This window comes from Patagioenas fasciata, chromosome 10, assembly GCF_037038585.1.
Source record: "Patagioenas fasciata isolate bPatFas1 chromosome 10, bPatFas1.hap1, whole genome shotgun sequence".
Classification (NCBI taxonomy): domain Eukaryota; kingdom Metazoa; phylum Chordata; class Aves; order Columbiformes; family Columbidae; genus Patagioenas; species Patagioenas fasciata.
In genome coordinates this window covers 11,763,922-11,785,901 of record NC_092529.1, presented here as the reverse complement: position 1 = coordinate 11,785,901, position 21,980 = coordinate 11,763,922, and the positions used below count along the sequence as shown (strand labels likewise).

Below are 21,980 nucleotides of genomic sequence, written 5' to 3'. Positions count from 1 at the left end.
CTCACAGCAAGATCTGGGCTGCAGCTACAGCGGGAGGTACATTCGTAAGAGAGTCCCATTTCCCACCATCTGTGGAATGGGGTCCAGAGGCCCCCAACTCAAAACACTTTCAGCTTTGGCTGCTGACGTGACGTGCAAGAGTGGGCACTGGGGGAAGAGCCTGCTGCCACAGCCCGGTCCTAATGGGTGACACCGGCTGATCACGGGACAGCAGTTACCTGGCCGACCAGTGTCTCGCATCCCCTCCAGTTTTCCACCAGGGACTGGCAGTGAGTGGCTGCTTCCTTCTGGAAACGCCTCCTTCTGCACAGCCTTGCGGTCCGTATCTTGAGAAAGAAAGGGGGACAGCTGGATCAGATGGAACCCTTCCCATCAGGGAGATGGCATCTGCAGGAGGCAATACTTCTCAAAGGCACCAAAAAGGATTAGAAACAAGGCCTGGGCTTTCAGGACTGCGCCTCGTCCCCACTCCAAACAGCCACGCCTGACCTGCTGGGAGACCAGGCAATTGCACGCGACCTCCTGGTTCCCATCTGGCAAACTGGCAAGCGACGCTAAATGCCTCCTGCAGGGCGGACGGGAAGAATTTGCAGCCAGGCCAGCCAGGGAAACAGCCCTTCAGAGAAGGCTCCTCCGCAAGGCCCTCACGCCCTTCCCCCTGAGCAGCAGCCATGGCCACATTTGTGCCAGCCCTGCTATCGGCCTGCAGACAGGAAATCGAGCTCAGTCCAAAAAGGCAGCAGAATCAGCATCTCCACCAGATTCCCAGCACAGGAAAGGGCAACCAGCATTACTTGGGACCTCGATCCCGCCTTGAACCGGCCCTGTGGGCAAGCAGTGCTACATGTGAGCTGAACACAAGTTCAGCACACACCAGACCCTCCAATCTGTGTGCTGACGCCTGCACAAACCAGCTCTGAGCCCTAATGGTGAAATGGGGGCAGCAGCTGCCCCTGGCTCTTGGCTGGAACCACAGCTGGCAGCAGAGGCTCTGCACCATCTCTGTGTCTCACCAGAGCCTGCAAGGAGTGAAAGCCAGCATCACTGCGAGGCTCTGATCAGCCCCTTCCCACTGTGCAGGCCACAGCGTGTCCAGATGTGTGGCTGCATCCTTTGGCTGTCCTGTCTCATATCTAATGCCGAGTGAAATAGACCCACCGTGTCCTCCCTGGAGTTCCTTCAGAATTTGCTTCCTGAATTCAGATGCCTCTGGGGGCTTTTTTCCTCCTTCAGCTTGATACTTTGGTCTTGGAAGACCTTAACAGAAAGTACGAGGTTCAGTTTTATGTCAAGACATTACGGAAAAACAACGCACAGCTTGTGAGGTCAGCAGAGACAGACTACTCACCCCTGCGACGCCAGCCAGGCTGTAGCCCAGCATCCAGGCGAGGAGCTGGAAAAGTCCTTCCTACGGGCACATCTGTAACCGAACACCCAAAGAAGCCTCTGTCATCTACAGTGATCTGCATCAGCAGAACCGAATCGCAGCTGCAGTGAGGAGAGGGCACACACGTGCCGGTCTCTGTCCCCACGCCCGAGAGGTGTCCGTCCGGAGGACCCTTGGGCTTGCAGCTGGCAGCTCAAAAGGGAGGAAAAAGCCATGACGTACCCACAGCATCTCCCGGAGCCTCCATCCTGGAACCCGGATGGGAACCTGGATCACCTTGGCCAACAGGCACGGCTGCAAACAAGCGCAGGACAGAACAGCTCCGTGACACAGTGCAAGTCACTTGTTCAGCTTGGAGCGGCAGGGAGTGCAATATCAAAGTGGGGATTATTCCACGGCACTCGTCCCTCCCTCCCACTCGGGACATGTGGCAAAGAGTTACCGTGTGCCTGCAGCGGCACCGTACTGGGACAAACGAACCACGCGTGGAGCTGCTGGGAGAAAGGACTCCCTGGAGCTCACAGCTGCTCTGACTCAACCCCAACAAGCCGCTGGCTTGGCAGCTGGCACCGGCAGCAGCTCAGGCTCTGAGGGGTGGGCAAAGACACTTTCCCAAGGGAAAGCGCCCTGGGACACATCCCTGAGCTCTGCCCGTTCCCGCTCTGCTCTGCTCTGTGTCTCTGCTTTGGTCACAGAAGGAGAGACTTCCCTTACCCACGGAGAGAAGATTAAAAGGTTAAAGCTCCTTCCCCACACTGAAACATTATCAACGTTTCTTCCTTCAAGGAAAGGGACATTGAGAACTTACGACCAGGACGACCCAAGGGCTCCAAGCCAACAGCCAGACGAGAGGATTGATCAGGGCCACCACCCCTATCTAGAAGCAAGCACAGATGGATATCTTCCCGTTACAAGGTTGGATCTACTTGCTGCCTTAGTGAACCATGGGCACTGGAAGGGGCTCAGGTAACTACACAGGAGCCAGGCGTAGGTCGAGCTTCCCAAAGCTGCAGAGGGGCCTGGTGACCTCTTGGCTGGCTCCTGGCAGCTTTGTGAACATTCTCCCCAGGCCACATGCAACACTCCTCAAGGAGCAGATGGATCAAGACACAGAGGAAACCCTCACAAAGCCCTGGAGGAAAAGCCATCCTGCCCTCTTCTTGAGGAGAGGAGCCTGCTGGCCGTGAAAGGCTGCACCAGTGCCACCCACTTACCCGCTCCCTGCGCTTGCAATGGAGCAGCCTGGGCAGTCCTGGCGTGCAGGGCCACCAAGAGGAGGAGGAGGGGGAGGAGGCGCTGGGCGAGGGCCATGGCACCCGCGCTTGCACCACACTGCTTTGCTGCCGCTGCTGCTGCTGCCGCTGCTTTCGCTGCCGCTGCCGCCGCTGCTGCTGCTGCAGTGAGGGCAGGGAGCTGCGCGGTCCATTCATATGGCTGTCACGGCACTGTGTGGCTCTGTGACCTCACAGACCCGCTGTGACCTCATGGCTGGGCCGAGGCTGCAATAGGGGAGAGAAACAAAAGGGAAGGCAGAAACTGGGATTGAGATAAAACAAAAAAAACTACTAGTAAATATATATAAGAGGAGATAAAAAATAGTCAAGGCAATTCCTCACCAACTGTAGGGTTTCTAGCTGCATGAAGAAAATTAACTCAGTTTCAGTCAAACCAGCACAGACACCTACAAGGCTGATAGCTATATTCCGCACAGTTCTTTGAGCCCTCCCTTCTCCTCCCTGACACCCTCCAAGGGTGCAAAGCTTGTGATTGTTTTATGTGTCTGTGCTAGGGGGAGACCACAGCCTTACAGGAAAAGCGTCCCAATGTTTGTGCAGCACCCTAGCTGGCGTAGCTCAAACGTCTAGAGTCAGACACCGAAAGTTAGACAGATGTCAAGGAGTCCGTGACACCCAAGGGGAAAGAGCCCCCAGTCCTGCTGTTGTCTCAACAGGCGGATTGCGTCTAACCAAAGGCTGGTCTAGCCTAGGGTGCCTGGCCTCTGGGAGAAGCCCAGGACGGCACCTAAGAGCAAGGCGAGCAGGGGAGAATTCCCTTGTGTGCTCTCCTGTGCCCTGGTGATTTAGAGCATCAGTGTCATGAACAGCAGACAGGCCTGGTGACCTCCTGGCTGGCTGCTGGCAGCTCTGCAAACACTCTTCCCAGCCACATGCAAAACCCCTTGAGGAGCGGACGGACCGACATACGGCGCCTCGGGGCTTTCTGACCGGGAGGCTTTCGCACACAGAGGAAAGCCTGGCAAAGCACTGGAGGAAAAACCATCATCCACGCTGCTCGGGGAGACACGTTGAAGCCTTCAACACTTTCACCTGCTGTTGGCAATAGCAACCGTGATCTAAGCAAAGGCCTCAGAAAGGACATCAGGCTCGGCCTCCCTTTAGTCTAACAGGCCACGTGCTTACTGTTGTACCCCCCAAAACTGTCTTATCGGTGCTAATGAACAGCCTACCTTGTAACCGTGTGTCTTGCTTTCCCGACCAGAGGGCACAGCCTTGCAGCACAGCACAACCCTTAGGAACGGCTCAGCCAGCCCGTCCACTGGCTGTTCAGCAGGGGGTGGTCACCACTTGGTTACTCCCAAGACAGTAAAAACCTTGCTCAGGGAGCATCTTAACAGGGGACTCAGCACCCACATGTGGAGATACTTTGCAGCACCCTCAGCTGGTCATGGCCATCAATTAGGGCCCATCAAGGGCCCATTAACCAGGGAGGACCTTTGTTGTGCCTCCAGTACATCTGCTTGTCAGGCTTGTGTTCCTGGAAGTTCTCGTGATGCCTTCCCTCTTTTGCTGGGTATCCCACTGGAGGACGTCCATGGCCAGAGGATGCCGCTGCAACAAATGTTCCCTCACCCCATGGACCCTCTGCAGGTTGTGTGACTGCCCAGACCAGGTGCCCATCACCGCCTCCCGCACCATGCGCCAGTCAGGTTGGCGTCTCTGTCTGTTGCTGGCCATGGCCGGGGGCTCACCCAGCCCCTCTGGGCCCCACTACTGATAGGGGGAGCCCCGTGCCTGGCTCCTGCCCACCCGGTGGGCAGCCAGGGCTGTGCCTGGGCCTGGAGATCAGCCAGTGCCGGTGCCGGGCGGGGTTTGCTGTTGGTACCACTCAGACACTTGTGTGACAGCTCAGTCCCTCTTTCTATCCAAATAAAGGGCTGATCCCCAAATCAATTGGTGGGGGCTCTGCCATTGCACTCCAAGCCCTGCCCTGGGGTGGCTGCCTTCAGCCCCTGCTGAAGAGCTGGGGGTGGTGGGGGACGAGGGTTGGCGGGTGCCGGTTGCCACCTCGTGGGTCCTGCTGCATCATGGTGAGCTGGGACCGGCTGGGAGGACGCAGGGACCATGGTGTCGGCGGGTGCTGGAAGTCCTGTCTGCTTGGGGGTCGGAAGCCACTTTGACAGGTCACCCTCTTTGGGGTGGCTATGGCCGGGCTGGGACGACGTGGGGGCTGTGGGGAGGCCGGGCACTCAAAACCTTCTTCGGCCTGGAGCCAGTAGCCACTGTGCTGGTCCCTCCTCATCGGGGTCACTGGCCTGGGGGCCGTGGGGTCAGCAGGCGTGATGGTTTGGGAGGCGGGAGTGTCGGCTGCTGGGGTTGGGTCCAGCTCTCATGGATGTCTTCCTCGCCGTCCCAGAGGTCCAGGCCAGTGTCCCAGCGGTCCAGGCCAGTGTCCCAGCGGTCCTGGCGTGGGGGATGGCCTCTGGTTTCCTGCTCAGCTCCGAAACCTCTGTCCTGCTCTCTGTGGATGGAGCCATGGAGGCTGCTGAGGCCTGACCTGCAGGTGGGACACGGGGACTCTCCTCCACAGCACGGCCCAGAGCTGGCACAGCTCACACCACGGCTGAGCTGCTGGCTCCCCTTGGCCGAGGTGGACACCTGCACCTCAGGGCACTGCTGAGCAGGAGGTCCCTGTGGGCAAAGGGTAATGGCCAAATGCTCCAAGTTTCTGTGCCTCCCAATCAGATACTCCTTTTTTCCCATTACAAGTGATCAACACTTCAAAATACACCCTCCCTTGTGGTCAGAAGTTTGGGAAAAAGCCACCAGCCTGTCAGCACTGCTGGAGCCCTTGAAGGGCCATGTGTGTGTAAGCATTTGTGCATAAAGGTCACCAGCGCAGGGCCTTGTCCCTGGCCATGCAGATAGGGTGCAGGAGGCCCCTGCCAGCAGCCTTGTGCCCACCCTGGCCTCCGTGTCCTTCTCCAGGGGTGTTTTTCAGTTGTGCTGGCCCTGTTGATGCTCAGCTCCGCAGGCTTTGCAGGCACAGGCTGTCCCAGCCCACCGCAGCGGCTGCAGCTGCAGCTGGCCGGAGCAGCCCCTTCCCAGCCACCATGGGCTCCCTGGCTGCTGGGCTAGGAAACGAGCAGCTCTGGCTTTTCAGCCATTCTGTACGTGGTGGAAATCAAGCAGAACTGAAGGCCAGTGCAGAGTGCTGACCGTTGTCATGGTTTAACCTGAGCCAGCAATACAACCGCTATAGCCACTCACTCACCCCTTCCCTCATCCCGCCCCAAGAGGGGAGAGAATCAAAAGGGAAGGCAGAAACTTGGATTGAGATGAAATATAAAACACTACTAGTAAATATATATAAGAGGAAATAAAAAATAGTCAAGGAAATTCCTCACCAACTCTGTCTACTGCTGAGCAGCCAGTCCCAGGAGAACAGTACCTGGTGCCAAAGCTGATCCCAGAGAGAGGAAAAGAGAGGAAAAAAGCAGAAAGGCTCAGAGGCTTCTGCAAAATGGCAAAAAGCCAAACTAAACGTCCTACACCAAAAACTCCCCTGGCTGTGCCCCAGAGCAAGCAAGAGCGAGAACACCTGAGAGAGCAACAGAGAACGTGCAAACCACCTCGAAGGTCCCGACTCTCCTTATACATGAAGCATGACGCTGATGGGATGCAATACTCTCACTGATCAGTCTGGGTGTCAGTCAAGCTCTGCCCCACCCATTCCCCCCTTCCTCAATGCCTCACACCTGTGGGCAGAGCCCTCAGAGTGTCCTTGGCTTTCAGACCAGAGCAAACGAAAACATTAACTCTGTGAGAGGGTGTTATTATCTTCTTCTCAAACTAAGTCCAAATAAGGACCATGCTATCTATAAAAAAGAAGGGTTCCTAACTGCATGAAGAAAATTAACTCAGTTTCAGTCAAACCAGCACAGACACCTACAAGGCTGATAGCTATATTCCACACAGTTCTTTGAGCCCTCCCTTCTCCTCCCTGACACCCTCCAAGGGTGCAAAGCTTGTGATTGTTTTATGTGTCCGCGCTAGGGGGAGACCACAGCCTTACAGGAAAAGCGTCCCAATGTTTGTGCAGCACCCTAGCTGGCGTAGCTCAAACGTCTAGAGTCAGACACCGAAAGTTAGACAGATGTCAAGGAGTCCGTGACACCCAAGGGGAAAGAGCCCCCAGTCCTGCTGTTGTCTCAACAGGCGGATTGCGTCTAACCAAAGGCTGGTCTAGCCTAGGGTGCCTGGCCTCTGGGAGAAGCCCAGGACGGCACCTAAGAGCAAGGCGAGCAGGGGAGAATTCCCTTGTGTGCTCTCCTGTGCCCTGGTGATTTAGAGCATCAGTGTCATGAACAGCAGACAGGCCTGGTGACCTCCTGGCTGGCTGCTGGCAGCTCTGCAAACACTCTTCCCAGCCACATGCAAAACCCCTTGAGGAGCGGACGGACCGACATACGGCGCCTCGGGGCTTTCTGACCGGGAGGCTTTCGCACACAGAGGAAAGCCTGGCAAAGCACTGGAGGAAAAACCATCATCCACGCTGCTCGGGGAGACACGTTGAAGCCTTCAACACTTTCACCTGCTGTTGGCAATAGCAACCGTGATCTAAGCAAAGGCCTCAGAAAGGACATCAGGCCCGGCCTCCCTTTAGTCTAAAAGGCCACGTGCTCACTGTTGTACCCCCCAAAACTGTCTTATCGGTGCTAATGAACAGCCTACCTTGTAACCGTGTGTCTTGCTTTCCCGACCAGAGGGCACAGCCTTGCAGCACAGCACAACCCTTAGGAACGGCTCAGCCAGCCCGTCCACTGGCTGTTCAGCAGGGGGTGGTCACCACTTGGTTACTCCCAAGACAGTAAAAACCTTGCTCAGGGAGCATCTTAACAGGGGACTCAGCACCCACATGTGGAGATACTTTGCAGCACCCTCAGCTGGTCATGGCCATCAATTAGGGCCCATCAAGGGCCCATTAACCAGGGAGGACCTTTGTTGTGCCTCCAGTACATCTGCTTGTCAGGCTTGTGTTCCTGGAAGTTCTCGTGATGCCTTCCCTCTTTTGCTGGGTATCCCACTGGAGGACGTCCATGGCCAGAGGATGCCGCTGCAACAAACGTTCCCTCACCCCACAGACCCTCCACAGGCCCTGTGACTGCCCAGACCAGGCGCCCATCACCGCCTCCCGCACCATGCACCAGTCAGGTTGGCGTCTCTGTCTGTTGCTGGCCATGGCCGGGGGCTCACTCAGCCCCTCTGGGCCCCACTACTGATAGGGGGAGCCCCGTGCCTGGCTCCTGCCCACCCCGTGGTCAGCCAGGGCTGTGCCCGGGCCTGGAGATCAGCCAGTGCCGGTGCCTGGGGGGGCTGACACTTGCCACTGACAATGCACCTGTTTTGGTAATGCTCTTTCAATGAATAGTCATAGCATCTTTAAAAAAAATGCGATGTCATGATTCACACTGCTAATTGGTTTGTTCTTACTTCATTTTATTATTAATGGCTTTGTTTCAAGATATTGCTGTCTGTTGGCTAAAACCTCTCCAGACTCTACCCTACTGCTCTGTAACAAGAACTCCTCTGCCCAGCCGCAGAGCTCAGCGCAGGCACATAAGGAGCTGCACGTATACAATGTTCCTGGCGGGAAAAGTGATACATCGTGGCGGGAAGCGAGCGTGTTTGCTATTGGCGGTAGCACAACAACGAATCACACACGGCACAGCCATAGTGATATGTTTAATGAATAGGCTGGGCGGGAGAAATTAATGAATATGTAACAGGTACCAGGAGTGGCAGCAGGGATATGTCTGTAGCCCTGTCGGAAGAATTTTATCCTCTGAGTACCTCAGCCGATGCGGATGGGAGGAGGGACCACCTGCGGCCGGGGAACAGGATCTATAGGGGGGTTGCGCCTCCCCCATTTTTAGAGACCCCGCAGGTACTCCTGTGGACTCTCCCTTTATTAGATTTTTAGATTTTTAATTTTTCTTTTAATTTTGTTTTCATAGAATCATTTAGGTTGAAACAGATCTTTAAGATCAAGTCCAACCATAACCTAAATCTGGCACTAAACCATGTCCCTAAGAGCCTCATCTGTGTGCTATTTAAACCCCCCCAGTGCTGGTGATTCCACCACTGCCATGGGCAGCCTGTTCCAGTGCTCAACAGCCCTTTCCAGGAAGAAATGTTTTCTCACATCCAGTCTGAACCTTCCCTGGTGCAACTTGAGGCCAATTTCTCTCACCCTGTCATTTGTTACTTGGGAGAAGAGACCAACACCTTCCATGCTACAACCTCCTTTCAGGTAGCTGTAGAAAGTTGACCCAATCCACATGGTATTTGGAAGCATCCAAGTGTCTAATGAAGTTAGAACACTGTGTAACATTAGCACTGGGCTAGGAAACGAGCAGCTCTGGCTTTTCAGCCATTCTGTACATGGTGGAAATCAAGCAGAACTGAAGGCCAGTGCAGAGTGCTGACCGTTGTCATGGTTTAACCCAAGCTAGCAACGCAACCGCGATAGCTGCTTAGTCGCCGTCACCATCTGCCTGCACTGTGTCTGCCGGCAGAGAGCACTGAGTTGCTGTGCCTGCCCCTCAGCAGTGCAGAGCAGGAAGGTCTGTCCCCCTCTGGCAGTGTCAAGGGTGGTATGGGTGACAGCTGGGAACCGTCTCAGATCCCAGTAGCAGGCAGTAGAGCTGCCAGCCGCCTGGGCAGGGGAGAGGCACGCTGGTGGGGCCAAAGCTCACTCCTCTGCCAACACCCACCTCTGAAAGGAGGCTGCACCCATCCACAGAGCCCCTCAGGCTCCCCTGCCCACCTTCGCACCCTGCTCAGTTCCCGAATCCATGGGGCCTTGCTTCACCATGCTGGGCCGCTGGCACTGGCTGCTTGGCAGCACAGCAAGCTGCCACGGCACGTGTGAGCTGCTGGCGTCAGGGGCCTGCCCGGCGCTGTCTGCCCTCCCCGCAGCCGCTGGGAGGTCCCACCCTCTGCCGTGGCACACCGTGGCCCTGGCAGCACACATGCTGAGTCCCATGGGAGACAAGTCTGCTGGCCGTGAGGCCCAGGTGCACCGGGAACGGAGGTGGCACTGGCATTGATACCACTACGAGAGACACCTGGGTGCTGAGCTATACTGTTTATTGGGGGGCAGCAGCAATGGTGGCAAGTTAGCACTGCAGGTGCTTGAGCAGCCACAGCACCATGTTCATGAAGCCGTCAGCTTCAGCCTCGACACCAGCCAGCGCGTGGTTGTTCCCCGGGTACCAGAGCAGCCTGGAGGGGACAGAGACTTAGTGCTGTGCCCATGCCCCCCACCCGGGCACCCAGCAACCCACTCACCGGGTGGGGATCCCTCGGGCCTTGAGGGCACGGTAATACTCCAGCCCCTGCTTGGGAGGCACGCGCCGGTCGTCCTCCCCCAGCATCAGCAGCACCGGCGCACGGACCTGCGGGAGCAGCAGAGCTTCAGTGCTGGCACTGCCAGCAGGGAGAGGGACAAGGACAGGGCCGTACCTGGTCAACATAGCGCATGGGTGACTTGAGCAGCATGTCCGTCCACTGGGCTGGGTCTGGCAGGGCGTCGGGTGCATAGGACAGCCCTGTCTCCGTCAGGCACCTGCAGGCAAGAGGTAGGGGGGCTCGTGTGGGGTTAGGGTGGTGGGGGCATGGGGACAAAGGTACTCACCAGTCAGGGATGTCGGTGGTGGCCACCATGGAGGCGATGTTCACCACAGGGTTGCGGACCACGCAGGCATGGTAGGTGTTGGGGTACTGGCCGAGGAGGTGGCACGCCAGGAAGCCCCCATGCGAGCCACCCACCAATGCCACCCGGCTGGCATCCAGCGGCTCCTCCTGCAGCACCCGCTCCACGCAGAACTGCCGCCATGGTGGGGGGAACACCCGCTGAGGCAGGTTGGCCCCACTTTCCCTCCCTGGGGCACCCACAGGAGCATGGGGCACCCTGGGGTCAGGACCACATGCCACAGCCATACCTGCACATCGCACACGTCCTGCGTGCCCACGTTGCCCGGCAGGGAGGCCACGCTGTCCTGGCCAAAGCCCAGTGAGCCACGGTAATTCACTGCGGGGGGGCAGCATGAGAGCCTTCCTTTCCCCACCACAAGCACTGCACACCCAGCAGTGCTCGGGCCCCGGCGTCACTCACCCAGCAGCACAGCAAAGCCCAGGCGGCACAGCGCTGCCGGGTACAGCATCCACCCAGCCGTGAAGACGGAGTGGGGACCCCCTGCGAAGGGCAAAGGTAAAGGGGGGGTGATGCTGCCTAGCCAGGGCAGGCGCTACGTTGGGGCAGGGACAAGCTCTTACCATGGGGCATCACAACCAAGGGGGGCTTCTGGGAGGTGAGTCTCTCGCTTGGGCACAGCAGGATGGCATCAAAGTCCAGGCCCCCTGCAAAGGTGAGGTGGGGGGGTCAGAGCTCAGCAGGGGCAGCAGAGCCCAGGCTGGCCCCCCTGGCACTCACTGTACTGGGGGTGCTCCTGCTCCAGCGGGGGCCGCAGGGTGCGGATGCTCCAGCTGATGCCAGGCACAGGGGGTGCATCCTGCAGGCAGACCCACTGCACCTGCGCCTCCTGGCCAGCGCTGGGCAGGACGGCCACTTTCTGCATGGGGACAAGGGTTAGTTCTAGCGCCGAGGGACTGGTGGGCACTGGGGAGGGAGGCGACACCTTACCAGTGTAGGGGGGCAGCTCGGGGTGGAGAACCTGGCCACCAAGAGGTCCCGGTCCATGGTGAGGACAGACCAGCTTCCCTGGGGAGCATCTGGGCAAGAAGGGGGGTCAGACCTGCAGGCCTGATCCCCTCGCCGGCACCAACACTGCCATGGCCCTGATGACCTGCCACTCACCGGCCGTCAGCGATGTCGTGGCACCCGTCACCGTGTCCACCACGAACACATCCTAGGGGCACAAGGGCAGAGTCCAGCAGAGTCCTGACATGGCTCAGTCCCGCCACGTGCCTCCCTGCCATCCCAGCATTGCAGCCCTCACCTGCTGGCTGCGCTGGGCCGTGTCCAGCACCAGCCTGCGGCTGTCAGCTGCCCAGCACAACCCTGGCAGGGCGCTGCAGTAGATGCCCGGGAAAGAACCTGTAATGAGAGGGGGGGGGTGCTCAGCACCGCTCTGTGCACCTCTCACCACCCCCAAGGCTGTACTCACCCCATGTCTGCCGTGGCACGACCTCCAGCACCACGCTGGTGTGCTTGGTGTACCAGTCGTACTGCAGGAGACATTCACAAGGTGAATTTTGCAGAGTCTCAGGCCCCACTGCAGCCTGGGGAGGGGGCACCACCGCCCTCCTACAAGCCCCCAACCCAGCACAGACACCCCACCACCTCTCCAGTGCCCCCTGGTGCTGCTCACCATGCGGAGGCGGCTGCACTGCTGGTGAGGGCCTAGGGTCTCGTTCTCCAGGTAGACGATGCGGCAGCAGTCGGGGCTGAGCCGTGGGGACCACACAGCCCTGGTGTCCTCAGAGAGCAGCTCTGCATGGGCATGAGGGGATGGTGAGGGGCTGTGGGGAGCTGGGGTGCTGGCAGGACCAGGGTGCGTGTCACTCACCGCATCTCCCCCCCGTCAGGTCCACGTAGAAGAGCGCTGAGCTGGGGACAGAGACAGGTGTCACAGCAGGGCCAGGGGACTGTGCTGTAGAGTGCCCCTCAGGGACTCACCGGCGGTTGGTGCAGTGGCGCAGTCCCAGGCGGAAGGGCTTGTGCCACCAGCCCACGAACACCACGCCAGTGTCACCAGGGGACCAGAAAGCCTGTGGGGTGGTGGGGAGTGAGCAGCTCAGCCTGCCACTGACCCCCAAAACCTCCCTGTTTTGGTTCCCCAAGGCACCCCGTTGTGACCTGGCCAGGGGAGAGGTGCTCTGGGATGCCCTCCAGCACCGAGATGTTGCTGCTCTCGATGTCCAGGACGCAGAGGACAGGCACACTGCGGGTGGTCAGTGTCTCACCCCAGTCCTCATGGTACGTGAAAAGCTCGCCCTGTGGCACAACCCTGTCAGCCCCATGGCCATTCCCGCTGGCCCTCACTGGCTCAGGGAGGGGAAACCCCACCTTGAGGGGCACGTCCTCCTTCTTGGGGTGCCCTGTGTCCTCATCAGAGGTGCTCAGCTCTGGGGCTTTGCTCTGGAAGAAGGACTCGGCCTTGGGACGCTTCTTCTCCGCCACATAGAGCAGGTGGGTCTCCGAGTGTGACCAGGCCAGGCAGCCAAATTGGTCTGCAGCAGGGGGTCAGGCACCAGCCCCCTGTCTCCCCAGGACCCCACATCCCCCCCAGCATCCTCCAGCCCCTCACCATCATCATAGACACTGCCGTGCTTGTCCAGCACTGTCAGATCGATGCTCTTCACCTTGCGGTTCTGATCCCAGACCTGGGGACAGAGATGCCAGGGTGTCCACGAGCTACAGCGTGGACCTGGCTGTGAGTCCCAGCAAGTATCCAGCCCCCTCCTCACCTCCAGAAACTGCTTCTCCTTCTCCTTGCTGGGGACCTTGCGCAGGACAGCCTTCAGCGCCCCGCTGGGGGACTCCCGGCTCAGCAGCCTGCAGGAGGGTGGGTGCCCTTCAGCCTCCACCACCAGCACACCAAGGGGATGCTGGCACGGGGACAGGACCGGACTCACTCATCCTTGATCTCAGAACAGGTGCCAGCAGGACCCGAGTAGACGACGGAGGCCCCGTCGTGGAAGATCAGGTACTGGCGGCAAAACTTGACGTTCTCGGCCCGCGGCAGGTCCCGCTGTGACCACTCTGAGAGGAGCTGGGTGAGGACACGCGCTGTGTCCCCGCGGGTGGGCAGAGACCTCCCGGAGGGACACCCCACCCCCGTACCGGTGTAGAGGCTGCAGTACTTGCCCCCGTACTGGGTGGTGACGTCGGGGCCGATGCAGGCGGTGCTGAGCGTCGGGTGCCGGCTCAGTTCCCGGTAAAGCTCTTCCATCTCCTCCGTGCTCGTCGGCACCTGCGGAACCCGCCGGGGTGGCTGCAGCGGCGGGGGGGCAAGAACCGGGGAGCAGCGGGGCACAGGGGGCAGTTAGCGGCGCACCAGGGCACATGGCGGGAACTAGAGGGGGCACTGGGGGCAGTTACTGGGGTACCGGGTCGTACGAGAGCATTGGGGCAGCACCGGGGCGCGGAGCTGGGGCAGTCACCGGGGCACCGGGGGGATTGGGAAGGTGCCGGGGGGATTGGGAAGGTTGCCGGGGGCAGCTACGGGTTATCGGGGTGCAGGGCCAAGGCAGGGGTGGTGCCCGGACGGTGCTCCCGGGGCGGGCACCGGAGACAGTGACGCCAGGGCACCCCCACTCTGCCTCAGCCTCTCACCGGCGGCTCCATGTCGTGGCGGCGGGGGCGGCGTGGCCAGCGCCGGCACTTCCGGGACGGAGGGGCGGGCCCGGCGTCTTGCGGCGCCTCCCATTGGCTGCGGCGCTGGGCCCACCGCCCGACTTGCGGCGCCCCCTGGTGGGCGCGGGTGGCGCCGCCAGAGGACAACTCGGTCCGACCCCAGCCCAGAGACACCGGTTCGTCCGCTGCCCCATTTGGAGCGGAAGCCCGGGGCCAGGGCGCGGCACCGCAGCCTCTGGGCCGCTCCGGAGCGGTTTCCCGGGCAGGTGGTTGCAGCACGGTGGCTCCGTACATAGGCCGGGGGTATCGGAGCTCACAGAGTCCCCCCCCCAGGCCAGCCTCGGGTGTGGGCGGCAGAGCCCACCAGCACTTGGTGCCGACCAGCCCCACGGGGCTCCCAGCGCGGACACCCCCTCCATGCCGGGGGTCTGGGTCCCGCCCCCTTGCCGCAGGCAGGAATCGGGGCCAGTCCGTGGTTTGTGTCAAGTCCTTTTTATTCTGTTCCCACAGAAACACCTGGTGAGGGGGCAGCTTCTGGGAGGGAGTCACGACACAGCGGCGGGGGCGGCACGGTACGGCACGGTACGGCACGGTACGGGGTCACTACGGGTGGCACAGAGCACAGCAGACACGCACACCGTTACAATGTTCGGAGGGAGCGCACCCGGCATCGCGCTGACCGCTGGAAACGGCGCCCGGCCGCGCTCAGCCCTTCGCCTTTGCACCCTCCGGCCCCGGCCAGCACTGCCACAATTCGGGCTGGGGGCCCGGCCCCACAGGGTGAGCTACCTGGCCCCGGTCCCGGCGGGCACAGAGGCGAGGTGGCGGATGCGAGACAGGCCCCAGCGGGGCTCTCGGTCCCGCCTGCGATTTACACACTGTACAAGTATTTACAGCGCGAGGAGTGGCGGGGGCCGGGGGCCCGGAGGAGGCACCCGTGGGCTGTGCACTTGTCATCCGTGGGGAGAGGCGGCAGGCATGTGCGGGCCAGGGCTCTCCGCGGTGGGGCTGCCCCACGGGAGCACTGCGCTCCCCCCAACCCTCCCCGCCTTGGGCACAGGCAGAGCCCGCTGCGAGGGACCTGCCACGGAGCGTGGGCTTCCCGCGGCGACCGGGTCCTCGATAACAAGTGCACAAATCTGCAAAGAGCTTTCAGTACAGCGATGGACTGATGGAAAAGAAAAAAAGAAAAGTCCAGGCAAAGAACAGCAAGCACTGAAAGGCGGGTGGAACCGTGCAGAGAAGTTGCAAGCCATGCTTTACGACGGGACAGACGGTCACGGGCGCTAGGGCTGCCCTTTGGCAAAGTGGCCCTCCGTGGGTCGAACATGCCACGAATTCATACGCACAGGTGGTCGATAAAGAGTAGTTCTCGGGTCGCCCGGCAGCACACTTTGCGATGAAACCCTTAGGCGCGACACTGAACTGAGTAGCTATTCACAGGTCTTGTTCTGGAGTCGTGGTATTTCCTTGCATAGAACATCAGGTGGGCGAGGGGGCAGCTGCCACCCGCCCCAGGGGGCACCAGGGGGGTGCTGCCGGCGCGGGGAGGCGGCAGAGCATGGGTGGCACACGGCTGTACGCTGGCAAGCCCCCTCCTCGGGCTGCCTCCCCCCCCAAGAACCCCCTCCTGGCGGGGCAAGTGGGCTTTGGCCACCGCGCTGGCCGTCCCCGCAAAATGGCTTGAGAAGGACTTGGATTGCACAGTAAGAGGAAGGATTCTGCCGGAGGCAAAGCTCTCCTGATCTTGTTCCATGGGATTTGTGCTCTTTTGTAGCCTCCTGCACTCTATTGCTTCTACAGACGACAGCCCGTGTGCTAACTCATCGCACAAAGCAAAGAGGAAAGAGGATTTGGTATAAAGGTAAAAAAAGAAAAGCCCCGAAAGCAAAATAAAATAAACCCAGAGAAACTGTGAAAAAAGGACCCCCCTGACGACACCCCGTGTCCCCCCCGGTGTGGATGAGGTATACACAGAAATCAAAATGGGATGATTAAGGCTGTTCTCGAAAGAAAAGGGGTGCCCAGCGGCGGGCGCGCTGGCTGCGTGGCGAGGGCGAGCGCGGCCCATTCGATGCTTCCAATGGCTTTGGGGCAGCGCCGTGGGCCGGGACACATGGCCACATCGGCAAAGGCCGGCCGTGCCGCCTGTCAGAGTCCTATGGCCTCGTATTTCAGTAGTGAAACAGTGTTAGGTCCTAGCTGACGCGCTCCGGGGCCCCCCAGGGGGCCGGGAGCGGGCCGCAGTGCAGGGGGCGCAGGGACGGCCCCATGGGGTGGATGGGGCTGGGAAGGAGGAGCGGTGCCCACAGCACCCAGCCCTCAGCTTGGGGCGGGGGAAAACCTATGAAGAGACCAGAGCTGGAGTTTGGAAGGAGCAACTCTGTGTATAATCTTGAGAAAGGGCCACAGCCCACCTACGAGGCCTGACCCGACTGCCCGGATCAGGCCCATCCCCTGAGGGCGACCATGGGGCAGAAGGTGCATCGCCCACCCGGTGCTGGGGCTCGCCGCGTGCCGTGCCGGAGCTGCTTGCCAGGCGTGGGGGGCACCCACCCCAGGGCATCCGCTGGGCCCCCATTTGGCCGCCGTTTGGTCCAGCATCCAGGGATCACCCTGCTTTCAAAAGCTTGTGAGAGACAGAGACAGGCATTAGTCCGAGCGGTGATGTCTCCACGAAGGGGACCCTGCCGAGCGGCAGTGCCAGCCCAAGCGAATAGGTGGCGGCGAGCCAAGATGTGCTGCTGGGGGAGCAGCTGCTGCCCGCCCCCGCGCTGGACGGGTTCCCGGAGCAGAGCTGGGGCCGCCCAAACCTTCCCTGCAAACCCAGGGTCTGCACCAGTTTCCACATGGCATCGGCCCACGCAGTGCTGCCGGGACCAGGGAACAAGGCTGAGCCCCCATGCCTTGGCTTGCGGCTGGCACTTGGGGATGAGGATGGGGACAGCATGAAGAGGATGGGGACAGCATGAAGGCGATGGGGCTGCACTGTGTCCTTCTTGCCCCAGGGGCCGGGAGTGCGGCAGAACTGGGCTCAGCAGGTGCCAGGGGGGACAGGGGTGCCATGGGAACCTAGGGATGGCACAGCAGAGGGGACTCATGTGATGGAGGGGATCGGTGCAATGGAGGGGACCAGTATGTGGCCCTGCCCCAGGACACTCACTGTTATACCCAGAGTCCGGCGCCGTGTGCTGAATTCACTGGCATCTTCATAGGTTTTTCCACGGCAACGACTCAATCTCCATTTGCTTCCCAAACTCCTGCAGCAGGAGGGAGTGGGAGGGTGTCAGCTGCAGCCAGGGCGGGAAGAGCCCCTGGCGCAGCATCTGGTGCTGGCTGCACTCACCTTGTGCCGTTCTCTCACCAGAACGAAGTGAACTTCTTGCCGAAAGCTGACACCGCTGCAGGGAAGTGAGAAAGGCATCAGCATGGAGCAGCCACGCTGGCCCTCCACCTCCCCATCTCCCAGACCGCTGCATTTGCCCCAAACTGCAGCAGCACCGCATCCTGCCATCTACACCTGGCCACCCCTGCGGCACCCAACCCCATCTTAGTGCAAGAAGAGCATCACTGCGCTGTCCCAGTCCCTAGGAGCAGCCCTCACCTTCAGTCAGTTTGCCTGCTTGTTCTGCTGCCCCCCCCGGCAGGATTTTGGAGAACACGCTCTCTCCTTCCGTTCCGGGCTGTCCTGTTGCCGGGCCGGCAGGACCACGCAGCCCGGCTGCCCTTGGACCAGCCTTGCTGTCTGCTGCATGATAAAGGAAGCCACCGTTAGCAGGAATGGGCCTGGTGGGAGCTTCAGCTGAGCTCCTGGGGTGCCAGGCAGCTGAAACGGGGGAGGATGGCACTATGTCCCTGGGCCCACTGACCTGCTGCTCCCAGGGGCTGTGCCATGGGCGCTCTCCCCGGCTGCTGTGGCACTTTCGCTGCAGGTTTGGATGTGTCTGTCTGCTCCGCTTTTGGCTGGAATGAAGAAAACAGCTCTCAGGGCTCACCCACACAGCAGAGCAGCCTATGGGGGGACCTGGGCTGGGAGGTGACACCAAAACCCCCAAATGCTGTAGGAAAATGGCCCTGCAGCCCCAAAAGTAGCAGGAAGGGATCCAGGGCATAGGGATGTCCCCCCCACGTTCCCTCAAGAGGATGGCTGCTTCCGCAGCATGCAGGGGTGGGCAAGACAAGTGAGATCCACCTTGCCCCATGGTTCCTGTCCCCACCCCTTCTCCTGCCAAGCCCGTACTTACCGCTGATGCTGTGTGCCCACCAGGCTGTGCATGGAGCGTGGCCGGCGCCTTCCCCACCGCCTGGGCTGGCCCTGACTGCTGTTGCTGCGGTGGCCGGGACGATGGGGGTCCCTGGGTCCTACCCCGGGCCTCAGGCTGTGCCGAGCTCCCCGGCTGGGCAGCCTGCCGTGCTGCTGGCTGCTGCCTGCCGGCTGGCTGCTGCCCTGCCTGCTGCTGCCTGCCTGCCGGCTGCTGTGGGTGTGCGACAGGCTCTGGCTTCGGCGCTGGGGTGGCCAGCCCATGTGGCTGGGGGGGCTTCTGCGCTTTGGGGGTCTCGGCGCCATGGTGGTGTGCAGCGGGGCGGGATGGCGGGGCGTACTCAGCAGAGCCTGGGCCATAGGGTGCAGGCACGCGGGGTTCAGGCTGCTGCGCCTTCTTGGGGGCAGCTGATGGCCCATGGCCACGTGGTTCATGGCGGCCAGGTTCCCGCGGGTGCTGCTTGCCCGAGCGCCGTGGGGGCTCGTCGCTGGCATGCCGGGATGTACTGGCGTGGCGCCCGTACTCTCCATGGTGCCGGTGCTCACGGTGCTGGGGGTAGTCGTCGTGCTGCCATGGGTCCTCGTCGGGGGGCTCGTCGTAGTCATGGTAGGTGTGCTTAACTGGGGGTCTCTTCTGCGAAGAAGAATGGCCGCCATAGTGCCTGGCCCTCTCCGCCCGTGCCTCCCTGGGCTTATCAAACCAGTCTGTCTCCTCCTGACCCAAATGATAGGCTTCGGAAACCAAAAACAAACCACAGTCAATCTCTCACTTGAGGACCCCCGGGTGAAGCCATGCAATGAGGTGGGAGAGGCAAGCAGCGGGCACACGCGTGGGGGACAGCCCGCGCCACTGGGGAAGGGACACAGCACGGGACCGGCTAACACCGAACATCCAGGGCAGGGGGAGGAAGGCACATGTCAAGCAAACTGAGGCGGTGAGAGTGTCTCTGCGTACGAGCGGAGGGGCATGCCCCGGGGAAGCGCCATGCTCTGGGGTGCTCACCACGGGGAGCCGTTACCTTCGCTGTCCGAGACAACGCAGTGGGCATCGTCCATGCTGTAGCCCTCCTCATGCTTGTACAAGTGACTCCTTGGCACATCTTTTATGTGCTCTTGCACATCAGGCAACGAGTGGCTGGAGCAGAACTGGGAGCAGGGATCCCCTGCCGACTGGGAGCCCGGCCCTCCCGCGCTGCGTGACCCCCCCACCGCCTTCCCCAGGGGGCTGACGGGGCTCTCCTCCTCCGAGGGCTGTGTGCGGATGGGCGCCCGCCCCCGACTCTGGCTCATGCTGAGGGACGAGGGCTTGGAGCCGCCTTTCTGAGAGCGCTCCATGCCCTCCCGCTCATAGGACTTGCTCCGGCTGCCTGCCTCCCGGCCAGAGGGCTTCTCCACCCCGTAGCTGGAGGAGCGGGTTCTGCTGCTGGCAGAGTAGACCCGCTCCTCCTCGTCCACCAGATCCCGGTTGGAGACACCGTAGTACTTCTGCTGCTCGTAGACATTCTTCTTCAGGCCATAGGTGATCTCCTCCTGCAGCTTCTTGGCCCTGGAGGCCACATTGCTCCCACCAACCGAGGTTGTCACCACGTAGGAGGCCAGGTCTGACTCCACATCTTTGGCTTCTTCGATGGGAGAAAACTTGGAGATCTTTTGCTCCATGCCTTGCTTCCTGTGCTTGCTGCGCTTTGAGGAGACAACAGCAGGTGCCAGGTTCTTGGAGGAATGCTTTGGCAGTGCTGCACTGGAGCTGTGCTTGTCAGCCCGTGAGGAGTGCCGGTACTCGCTGTCCCCATAGTAGTAGGACGAGCCAGCAGAGCTCCCCAACACCCGGCCATTGCTCTCAGTGCCCCGGTGGTAGCTGTTCTTCCCTCGGTGGTCCGGACCATGGTGGTCATAGACATCCTCCTCAGACTCCTCCTCAGCTTTGGCATAGCAGCAGGGCCGGCCAGAGCCCTCAGCATCCCCCAAATCGCTCTTCTCTCTGCCATGGCGGCTGTCAGTGCCTGTGCTCACCGGCTCCGCTTTCTGCCCCTCCACTGCTGGGCTCTCCTTGGTGAGCTCGCTGATGTCCTCGATCATCACATAGTTCCGGGGGATGTTCTGCTCCAGGCTGGTGTAGAGGGACTCGGACGAGAAGCTGGCCGAGGGGCCCTGTGCTGCACCAGCTCTCTCAGCCGGCCGGGCCTCAGGTACCTTGTACTGCTCGTAGCCACCACTCGCTGTCGTGGCACTGAAGGTGACATCGGGGACGGCAGAGGAGCTGGTGGCCGTGCCGATAACCTCATAGTTGGTGGGGATCTTCTGCTCCAGGTCAGCAAGCGAGGTCTGCCGTGGCTTCTGGTGCCCGCCAGTGACCTCGGCCAGGCTCTGGAAGAGGGAGGGCTGCGTTGCTGGCACAGCGGCCACCCCGGCGAAGGCGCTGGGGGTTTGATAGGGGTTTTGGGGCCGGTAGGCCGGCTGGCTTGGGGTGCCCAGTTCCGGGTACGTGGCACCAGGGGCCGGGAAGGCGCCGGGAGAAGCAAAGGTGGGCAGCGGGGCCGCTGGCAAGCCATCCTGTGTGGTGCTGGCCGCGGGGTATTGTGGGGGCTGTAGGCGTGGTGGTGGGAAGGCAGGGGGGCCGGGCGGAGCAGGGTATGGGTAGGCGCCGTAGGAGGCAACAGGGGCAGCAAAGTCAGGGTACTGGCTGGTGGGCGCGGGGTGCAGGGCAGTGCTGTCGTAGGTGGCGAGGCGCAAGCTGTGCAGGTCGCTGTCGGACAGGTAGTCGCGGCGGTCCCCGGGGCCGCGCAGGTAGGGGTGGTCCCGCCCACCCCCCCGGTCCTTCAGCAGCGACTCCTTGCGCTGGGTGATGCCCAGCTCCAGGTACTTCAGTTTGGCATCAATCTCCTTCTCCTCCTCGTCCAGCTCTGCCTGCTTCTTCCGCAGCTTGGTGGCCTCGTGCTCCACCAGCTTTAGGTCGCGGTCCAGCTCCTTCAGCAGGCTGGCCTTGGTGACCGGCGCTGTGGCCTTGGGGGCCAGGCTGCTCAGGTAAAGCTGGGGGGTGGCCGGGCTGGCCAGGGGGACGTGGGGCTCCTCAGGCGGTGGGCTGGGCAGCGTCCGCTTCACCTTGCGCGCCAGCGGGCTTGACTGCAGCCCCCCAACCTGCAAAGCCAAGAAAACCTGGTCAGGGCTGCGAATAGGTGTCCCCTCATGTCCCCCCTGAGCATTGCGGAGCTTCTCCTGTGTCCTGGGGCTGCAACGAGACAGCCCCCTGTGCACACGTTCCCCCATGCACCAGGGAAGTGGCATTTATGTAAAAGCGCAATAAATAGGATGGAAGTAACAGGCAGGGCGCTTTCCGTGAGTAATTACCGGGGTGGCAGCCAGCCAAGCGCTGGGTTGGCCACGTGCGTGCTGCCGCCTGCCACAAAAACTGCTCTGCGTCCTCAGGCACCCAGCAGCAGGGCTCGGGGGAGCAGCCGGGGCTGCTGCTGCCCCAACAATCGCCCCAGGGCAATTTGTGGGGCATTTGGCAGCCAAAGGCAACTTCGATGCATGGGGACAAAGGTGGAGCGAGAGCTGCCGCAAGCCAAAACAGAGCCGTGCGCAGCACCTGCGCCTCGGGAGAGGAGGGGAACGCAGCTGGGGCAGGGGACATGGGACAGCCCCGATCCTGCCACCCAGCAGCAGGTCCTGCAGCTGGTGGAGCTCCAGGGCCTCCCTCCGGCTGCCACT

General features: G+C 61.1%; 3 protein-coding genes across 5 annotated transcripts in view; all 3 read right to left on the bottom strand.

The window, feature by feature from the left end:
* Nucleotides 1-24: 24 nt before the first annotated feature.
* LOC139828803 (uncharacterized) lies at nt 25-5,048 on the bottom strand. Its single transcript, XM_071813340.1, has 6 exons — nt 2,602-5,048; nt 2,196-2,264; nt 1,610-1,681; nt 1,349-1,420; nt 1,159-1,257; nt 25-326 (listed from the first exon to the last, which is right to left on the bottom strand). Exons 1-6 carry the CDS (start codon nt 2,696-2,698, stop codon nt 25-27), a joined length of 711 nt encoding a protein of 236 aa, XP_071669441.1. The 5' UTR covers nt 2,699-5,048.
* A 4,712-nt stretch (nt 5,049-9,760) lies between these two features.
* LOC136105769 (acylamino-acid-releasing enzyme-like) lies at nt 9,761-14,466 on the bottom strand. Its single transcript, XM_065845588.2, is given in 23 exon segments — nt 9,761-9,912; nt 9,979-10,085; nt 10,153-10,255; nt 10,325-10,515; nt 10,632-10,720; nt 10,805-10,885; nt 10,966-11,049; nt 11,123-11,261; nt 11,333-11,421; nt 11,507-11,558; nt 11,649-11,746; nt 11,817-11,877; nt 12,021-12,142; nt 12,219-12,259; nt 12,329-12,420; nt 12,509-12,646; nt 12,719-12,882; nt 12,960-13,035; nt 13,120-13,207; nt 13,288-13,414; nt 13,496-13,646; nt 13,988-14,335; nt 14,338-14,466. Coding segments are annotated over 23 exon segments (2,637 nt in total). The 5' UTR covers nt 14,428-14,466; the 3' UTR covers nt 9,761-9,806.
* Nucleotides 14,467-14,484: 18 nt separating this feature from the next.
* BSN (bassoon presynaptic cytomatrix protein) overlaps nt 14,485-21,980 on the bottom strand; it is a 92,667-nt gene continuing 85,171 nt past the window's right edge. For 2 of the 3 annotated variants that reach the window (XM_065845484.2, XM_071813147.1), the window contains exons 6-12: nt 19,289-21,407; nt 18,253-19,001; nt 17,878-17,971; nt 17,613-17,756; nt 17,355-17,409; nt 17,172-17,268; nt 14,485-16,637 (exon numbers count right to left, since the gene is read on the bottom strand). In XM_065845484.2, coding sequence (XP_065701556.1) covers nt 17,369-17,409; nt 17,613-17,756; nt 17,878-17,971; nt 18,253-19,001; nt 19,289-21,407 — 3,147 coding nt within the window. In that variant the 3' untranslated portion in view covers nt 14,485-16,637; nt 17,172-17,268; nt 17,355-17,368. The remainder of the gene's footprint in view (nt 16,638-17,171; nt 17,269-17,354; nt 17,410-17,612; nt 17,757-17,877; nt 17,972-18,252; nt 19,002-19,288; nt 21,408-21,980) is intronic. The other variant, XM_065845485.2, reaches the window with a different exon arrangement.

Coding starts and splice junctions, on each gene's coding strand:
- LOC139828803 (XM_071813340.1), bottom strand. CDS start 2,698: ATGGCCCTCGCCCAGCGCCTCCTCCCCCTCCTCCTCCTCTTGGTGGCC. Junction 2,265..2,601: donor ATTGCAAGCGCAGGGAGCGG/GTAAGTGGGTGG, acceptor GCTTGCTTCTAG/ATAGGGGTGGTGGCCCTGAT. Junction 1,682..2,195: donor GCCCTTGGGTCGTCCTGGTC/GTAAGTTCTCAA, acceptor GCTTGTTTGCAG/CCGTGCCTGTTGGCCAAGGT.